The sequence below is a fragment of the Macrobrachium nipponense genome, chromosome 7 (genome assembly GCF_015104395.2).
Source record: "Macrobrachium nipponense isolate FS-2020 chromosome 7, ASM1510439v2, whole genome shotgun sequence".
In the NCBI taxonomy this organism is placed as follows: domain Eukaryota; kingdom Metazoa; phylum Arthropoda; class Malacostraca; order Decapoda; family Palaemonidae; genus Macrobrachium; species Macrobrachium nipponense.
In genome coordinates, this window is record NC_061109.1 from 53,983,299 (window position 1) to 53,992,160 (window position 8,862).

Below are 8,862 nucleotides of genomic sequence, written 5' to 3' on the forward strand. Positions count from 1 at the left end.
ATACCCCAATATACAAACTGGATAGTCTACACCAGAATGCAACAGAGTGATGAGTGTCAAGGAGAATGAAGAGAATGTTTACGCACAAAAATCTACATTCACTCTCCGATAGGCTGCAGAGAACGTGTCCAGAAATATCAACACAGGATATATATATATATATACTAGGTATATATATATATATATATATATATCTATATATATATTAATATATATAATATAATATAATAATATATATAATATATATATATATATATAATATAATATATATATATATAATATATATATATATATATATATATGTATTGTATATATATATATGTGTGTGTGTATGTGAGTATAGATATATCAACGCAGGCTCTAAGACTTCAAAACCCCACGCCTCATGCCGTTCGTGATTTCGTGATTAAATGTACAGAAAGACAACAGTGCCACCATTTCCTTTAATTCGTCAGCCGCTCAGGAGTGAAAACGCGGCTCAAGAGAAATACTCAGCTGCCATTAGGGGAAATTCCTATCACCATGGGGTTCACAAATGTTAAAACAGACCTAAGGTACGCGAACGCACTCGCGCGCGCGCACACACACACACTATATCTATATATATATATATATATATATATATATATATATATTACAATTCTGAACAAAATGTATATGTTCAGAATTGCATATCTAGTAGATACATATATACACAATTCTGAACAAAATATATATATCCAGAATTGTGTATATATAAAGATATAAAGATATATATATATATATATATATATACTATATATATATATATATATACACACACAATTCTGAACCTATACATTTAACGACATAATAACGTAATTTTATATTGAACGCAGAGTCATTTATGACGTAGAAAAAAAAAAACCTTCGGCAGGTGTACCTAGACGGAGCCTCTCCTCATACAAAACCTTGGGATTGAATCTCTCAGCGATATACATTGATTAACATCAATATTATAGGAGATATACAATGCATCGTCCCTTCATGCAGTCTTCCAAGTTCAACTAGCACAAAATGTGAAATGTATTATTCCTGCATACGACAAGTCGACAAACTTAGAACATAAGGGCTCATAAATTTCTATCGAGCCCACAGAGCAGTAAAATGATGCACAACCTGTTGATAGCAACCCTCACCTGTCTCAGGAACTCGAGAAAACTGTCAGAAGGAAACTATGCAGTCTCCAGGCAACTCATGAGGCAATGATTCACCAGTTTCTGTGGCCTGATTCATTTTGCATAATTAATTTTACCTACTGCCATACGAGAGCAAAAGAAGGAGACAGCCAAGAAGTTACTGACCATGAAATTATAATCATAAATATTTTCAAAGCAAGTGGGATTTCACTTTGAGATGTGAACACGCCCACGCATTATTTAATATAATAAATATAAGAAAACTTTCCTGTTGGGAACAAATACACAAATCATTTAAAGATTATACAAATCAATGTATTGCCAATCTAGCAAATTCAAATTTGCTTGTCTTCATATAAACAAATGGTATTATTCCCCAAGTCAAATCCCGAAAGAAAAGTTCCCGAGTCATTGGCTGCCAATTCTTTCCTTTTGGTAATCGTTCACTGCCTGAAAAACAATCGCCGACAGGAAACACACCCTTAAATCTATGATAAATTACGAAGGACACTTAACAATAAAAACGCGGTACCGAAGAACATGTGTCCACATCATAAACTGCCGAGTGATGTAGTTAGAACAATATACTTGAATACCAAATGTTATTATAATCAACTCGGTATTTTAAGGGATATACTGCACGAGAAATCCCATTCATGAAAGCGTGGGTTCGTATCCCCAAAGGAACAACTACAAAATGAATCCCCTTGAAGTGAGTCGTGTCCCCCTACAATTTACTAGTAACAGGTACAGCCATGTACGGAGAAGTTCCTGCCCCAAGCACCAATTAAAGCATCACATTAAAATATATTTAATGGCCATAACGGCAGTGCTGCGACATCCTTTGTTCTCTTATCTTCTTTGGGGCTAATTTGTTACGTTACCCTCAGGGGTTTGCACAATTAACGTAAAACTTACGAAGTTGGTCATAGAAAATGGAAGTCATTTCAAACATTCTCTATTTCATCACCAACATCAAGTACTCCGTTTTCTTTCATTATTTAATGGCCAAACATTTGACTTTTGGTGGGTCGTCAAAGAACAAAGATTTCGAAAGTATGACAATTTCAACTGTGCCAAACCAAAACCTAAATAAATGGAATTAGAAATTATATCTTGATCAAATCCCACAACCACACTGGAAACAGGATGTTTATCTATAACGATGGATTCGAGGAATATCAACTATGGGAAGGCTGAAAGAACCCATTAAAATAGCTAATGTTACGAATTAAGAAATCAGCTTATGGTGTCTGTATAATGTTAATACCCAACGCTGATGCTGCTACGTGTCCCTCCTTTTCTCATTGTTTGCATCATCAATTTTTCATATTCCATCGTGTTTATTTTCAGAGATGCTTTGATCTGCTCTCCTTTGGTCCTTCCGTCAGGGACCTTAAAGGTGCCCACGGAAGCGTGTCAAGGTTCGTTTACGATTATCTGTCGAATCTTGACTTGTCCCTATTTCTCAATCTGTACCAAGACTAAACGAATATTATTGCTTTCGATGGTACTTTTATGATGGGACCTTTTGCCTAATCTGTTTTTTATTGTGATATACTGCCGTATCATTAAGCAAATCTCTCCATTTTTCATTTGTTTTCTCGTCCTTCCGTTATTATTTTTTTTTACTATGTCGAGTTTTTCTGTTTTGCCTTTCTTTCACACAGAGCTACAAATACAAGCAAGTAGCCACCAAAACCTTAATAGGCAATCAGAAATCAAATAGTTGACTTTGGCTCCCCCATACCAGTGCAGTAACGAATGAACCACAGGAAGCTCTCCTACACACCTTTGATAACGTTAGTTTTGTTTGTTTGTATGGTGTTTTTACGTTGCATGGAACCAGTGGTTATTCAGCAACGGGACCAACGGCTTTACGTGACTTCCGAACCACGTCGAGATTCGTGAACTTCTATCACCAGAAATACACATCTCTCACGCCTCAATGGAATGGCCGAGAATCGAACTCACCGCCACCGAGGTGGGACGCCAACACCATACCAACCACGCCGCTAAGGCGTTTAATGATAACGTTAGTCATCATGGTTACAGCTGCATTTTCAACACTCACCGGTGCAGTCTTCCCGTCTGTGTACTGCAGGTATCTACCTATTTTCCCGTATGACTTGGTTTTCTGAACTACTGTCTCGACTTCGCCATTCATCTTTCACGGAATGATTTCCGTTTGGTTTGTTCTGCGTATTCCCAGGCAACAGCATGACGGAGCAATTTCAAATTACATTTTTTTATTTACTCCCCTCCCGCCCAAAGCCAACCCAGCCCTCCTCCTCATCCCTTTGTTGACACTTGTCGCCTCCTTGAAGGATCAGCCAAGCGCAAAAACCACCGAAGGATGCGCTTACGAGTGGCTGGATTCAAATCGAACATGTCAACCATCTGCCTATGCCCGTCGAAAGACGATATCCACAGCTTATTTCTTGTCTGCACTTGGGATCGACGCCTCTCGGCCCAGGTTTGAATGAACTCCTGTTCCAGAGAAGTAATCAGAACGCAGGGAAGTAATCAGAAACTAACTATTGCAGTATCATTATATATATATATATATATATATATATATATATATATATATATATATATATATATATATATATATATATAAATTATCCTTGTGTGAAATTACTACCACAACGGAGACAAGACGCTATGTTATGCGTCATTATCTAATAAGTTGAGGACTCTAAATTGAATAGGTCTTACAAATCTCACTACAGAATAGAATTAAGCTTTATGAAATTGTCTAACTACACACGTGCGTTTCTACTACCCACGGCCATCATTGAAAAATTACTAAAAAAATAATACATGTGAAAAAACGGATAACCCTAAGGATTGTTCACTCCTCTTTTCACCGACCGCCTCTTCTGGTATACTGTAGAAAACGGGATTTTCCGGCACTCGGGGAGACTTAACTAGACTTCTTAACTATCCCTTGGATCGTCTATTCAAAACAAAATATCACATCTTACTGATCCAAAGATATAAATGTCAAATCTTGATGGAGAAGTACATCACATTTAAGAAACATCTTTTAGCTTTTTATAGAAAGATATTTGATGAATGTACTTATTTTGCTCCTTCCTTAATTCTCTGGCTGTAAAAACCTCGTAGCCAAAGACGATTTTTGTAAAGCTACACTATTCCGTTACGTTGGAAATTGCCGGTATGGTGATGGTAATGCTTAACTACCTTTCTCACGTTATGTAACTATATTTTACATCTTTTGATCATAACTTATGTATGCATGTATATATATATAGTATATATATATATATATATATATGATATATATATATATACTATATTATATATATATATATATCATATTAAATAATATAATATATATAATAATATATAATATTATATAATATATCTAATATAAAAGGTCACACTGCTTCTGTCATTCACTACTTGATAAGGGCGGGGGTCAGCCCACCGAAGTGTTTTAATGGGCCTTTTATACTTGGGACGTACCCTGTTTTAACAGAATTTATTTACACAAATTATATATATATATATATATATATATATATATATATATATATATATATATATATATATATATACTATGATACTTTTATCACACTTGAGGGGTAACTCTGTTCAACTTTTCATCAAATGGCGACGCAGTATCCGAATCATGATATTCGGGGGCTAAGAACACCAACGAAATGAAAATGCTGCACTGACATGACCTTACCTGAAAGTCAGGATCCGCTAAGACAGCTGAGAGAGAGAGAGGGGGAAGTGTGTTCGCGGAGGACCATACGGATAATGAACACTATAGCTTACGAGTTACGGGATATTCATCAAAATAAAATTCAAGGATGAGAGAAAAACGAACAAACTATCTAATCGCATTCGATAAGAAACCTGGGAAGCCGAAACACCTGCGTTGTACTCTTCCAAGAAGAGGTTTTCCCAAGGACCAGGAGCCATGAAGCGCAGTAAGCAAACTTGACCTGTAAGTGCCTCGGTGGTAGAGAAGACGAAGGTTGCATCAACCTCCGTGAATACACGGGCATACGTACAAAATTGTACTAATCACTAAATAACCAAAAGTAAATAAATGATGACGGTGAACGTATTGTGTGTGTCGTATGACTACTTAAATTAAAATCACGCTAGGTGATTTACATCGTATTTTCACGGGTCGAATGACTTAAACCCTAGTTTTCCATTTTGTAAAGCCGACGTTTGTTTTCAGCCATGAGACTTTTCACAAAGGTTAACCAGAATGCTAGCATAAATAAACCGCCTCACCCAATAACACTACCTGCTACAGAATGTCAATAATGTAATACTGGCACACGAATTATCTCAGGAATTTAAGAACCAATGTTTTTTCTATTAACCCAAGTTACTGGTAAAGCAAAGCAGGATAATTATATACCAAAACAGTATTATTCTTGCCGCAACACTAATACACACCGATTCCAAAACTGCTATAAAACCGGGGTTCTCTTCTATAAAGTTCTCATAAAGTACAAAATCATCTTAACTCCCAAATGCTCATCTCTGAGATAAAATCATTGAGAAAACTGAAATAAATATATGTGGGATAAAAAAAAAATACAACTAAATAACACCACTCTGATCTGCGCAATTTCAAAATTCTCCAACAACGAGGCTTACAATGGCACGAATACGGAAGTGGCATTGATCAAATTGATCAAGAAGACGGTCGAAAGGTGCTTTTGATCTCCCTTAAAATAAAGATCAGCAAAATCTCACCAGAAGGGAAACAATGATTAGGGAATCAACTACCTTGAAAGATTTGTTTTTTTTATGGTTACGTCCTGTTAAATGTTCCGGTGATAAATCGACGAGTGGCTCGAATTCAGACTGTAAGACATTAACAACTCTTCACGACTGTCTGATTTAATATTAATTCGGGTTTTGATGGACTCATGGTTCAAATATATCTCAAAACGGTGTCACCATTTAAAGTTGTAGTGGTTCATATTCACAATGAAATGCCAGAACCTGCAATTTTACAGTGTCTGTCTCCCAATAAAAAAAAAATGTCGTGTGGTTAATGGACTATAAAGTGATATGATCGTGAAACCTAGAGTCGTGTTTTCTTAGACATCAACTGATGGCACAGAGCCGTTACAACTACCAATGTGGAGCACTTCGGGTGATGGCAACTGCTGTCATGTAAGACGACCTATTGCTACATCTTAACAATATTAATCTCTCGGGCGGAAAAGTCATCCAAAGGTAGGAAATCAAAAATAGTGTTCGAATCCGACAAGATTGTGACGTCGACCGTAACAGCAACCACCAACCATGACGAAACTGACCCAATAAAAATTTATAAATTTTATATTTCATTTTATTAGGACCCATAAAAATTACGTTGCAGATAATTCAGTGCAAGAAACGAACTAAACATACGTGATACACGCCAGTCGCTTGCAACACTGAGCTACCGGGAAGCACAATGAATAAAGCCTGACCATGAGATTAAAATAACCCTTTGTAAACTGCAGCGTTTCACATGAATTCTCGGTCTATTAAGGTTCAGTTGCTGAACTTGACCAGTTTATATTTCTTTTAATTTAGCAACTAGGATAAAATTTTGTTCATGGTTGAGACCGATGCAGGAACAAGTCTGAGGCCTTTCAGAGTAACACAATATAACACTGCCTTACTACTCTAACATCAGTTTCGTAAATAAACAGTATATCTACTTCCTTTTCAGTTCAGGCCACTTAAAGTCACGTATAACTGGGGCCATGAATTAGTTTTAGATATCAATTTCACTTAACCGGATGTTGAATACCTGCATGCCTGATAAATTATACTAAAAACAAGCTTTCCGTTCGTATGAGAGCATGACAATCGACAAATATTATTTTGGTCCTGTTACCAAAAGTATACGTGTACAAACAAACACGAACTCCCAATGAACATGGATGGCGATAGATACAAGACCAAATATAATATCAGCAACTACCATTACTAATGGCAACTGCTTGATTTCATTTTTTTCAAATAGTTCTAATATCGAAAATATGAGAAGCCTTTCAGCACTTCCCCTAACTTGCCAAAAAACAGTGACTTGGCAACACATACACACATATAGTATAGTACAAGAAATCTAATAACATAAGCAAGTCTCTGAAAGTTATCTTTTTAACTGTCAGTCGGTATTCCCGTCGGGGTTTTCACACAACATGCGATAAATTCCAGTAACTTTCAATGATCAAATTTTATACGACAGAAAGCGTCATTTCTGAAAGTGGTAGAATACACAGAGTTACAGACCGCAGAGATGGAGCAATCAAAACAATAGAAATCTGTGGAATTTTTTTCGGCTAATTAACAGTTACAGGAAAACGACGGATAACGATGACTATTAAAACTTATATAAAATATACGAATATGAATATTATAAAATAAGCATTATTCTATTAAAACTATCATTTCAAAGTAGTCACAAACAAAACTAGTTTTTTAATGATACGCGTTTTATCAGTGCGTTTATCAGTAGTAAGTATTTTTTAAAGGTACCAGGAACATAACCAGAGAGAGAGGAGAAGAGAAGAGAGAGAGGAGCGAGAGAAGCAGAAGAGGAAAGAGGGAAAGAGAGAGAGGGGAGAGGAGAGAGAGAGAGATAGAGAGACGAGAGAAGTGAGAGAGGAGAGAGAGAGAGAGAGAGAGAGAGAGAATTTCCTTTTTCCTTGAAAACACGTTACATGACTCATTGACAGTTTTCACGAAAGCATCTAACTGGATTTCCGAAACTGGCGTTAAAGGAGTAACCGTAACTATAATCTGTGAAGTTCTTTACTTTCTGTTCACGGAATAAGGCATAAAAATACTCGAGACCATTCTGACTGCAAGCATAAGTTAACTCCCTGCCAGGAACATAATTCATTCTCCAAACATCATTTATGCATTAATGCAAGAGTACATATTAGGCATTTTACTTTAACTATACCATAGCATCAAACGCCAAATAAACCACAATTTTAAAGTAAAAATCAATGGATCCCCACATTTCAACCTTGAAGGAACAAATAAATTCTTCAATGCCAATCCTGGCAGCATAACTTCGCACGAGCCGTAGCATCGCCAGTCAGTCCGAAAAAAAAGATAAGAAAACGCTTAAGAAACATTGAATTCAGACAGAGAAGCCGCTCGTACGCGAAGCCCAGCTGCAAAATCCCACTGAAGAAGGCTGGTGCATACGCACGTAACTTAGGATCAAACACTTTACTTACTTTGCGATATTAAGACCTCTGAAGAATTTCGCGATGTCTTGGTCTGAACTCTGCCATGGTAAACCTCTCGCTCTCACTACACAGGCGCTGTCAACCTCTTCCGTCCGGGAACTGTAAGGAAACACATAAACACTTAATAACAATGCTGGTTAAATGGTTTAGATAATGATAATTATAAAAACAAAGCGGTGTTAGTTTACTCCAACTGCACGAGTCTGCTACACACCGTTCTTTACCAATTAAATTGAAAAAAATTTCCTTGAAGCTGTAAAATGAATTTTGCGCTGTAGGAGAACATTATTATCAAGCATTACAAAATAGAGAACAAAGCCAGTAATTAGTTCGACATACTTCCGACCACTCCTGCTCACAGAAAGCGTTGAAACAGATACGTTTCCCTTTCTTATCTTCCTTTTCAGGAATGATCCGATGACTCCTACTCACAGAAAGCG

The 8,862-nt window shown here is 36.6% G+C and overlaps 1 protein-coding gene across 2 annotated transcripts in view; it reads right to left on the reverse strand.

Moving 5' to 3' along the window:
• Window positions 1-8,862, reverse strand: part of LOC135217326 (RNA-binding protein fusilli-like) — a 191,092-nt gene that overhangs the window by 33,358 nt on the left and 148,872 nt on the right. For both annotated transcript variants that reach the window (XM_064253123.1, XM_064253121.1), the window contains exon 6: window positions 8,411-8,521. In XM_064253123.1, the coding sequence (XP_064109193.1) occupies window positions 8,411-8,521 (111 nt within the window). The remainder of the gene's footprint in view (window positions 1-8,410; window positions 8,522-8,862) is intronic.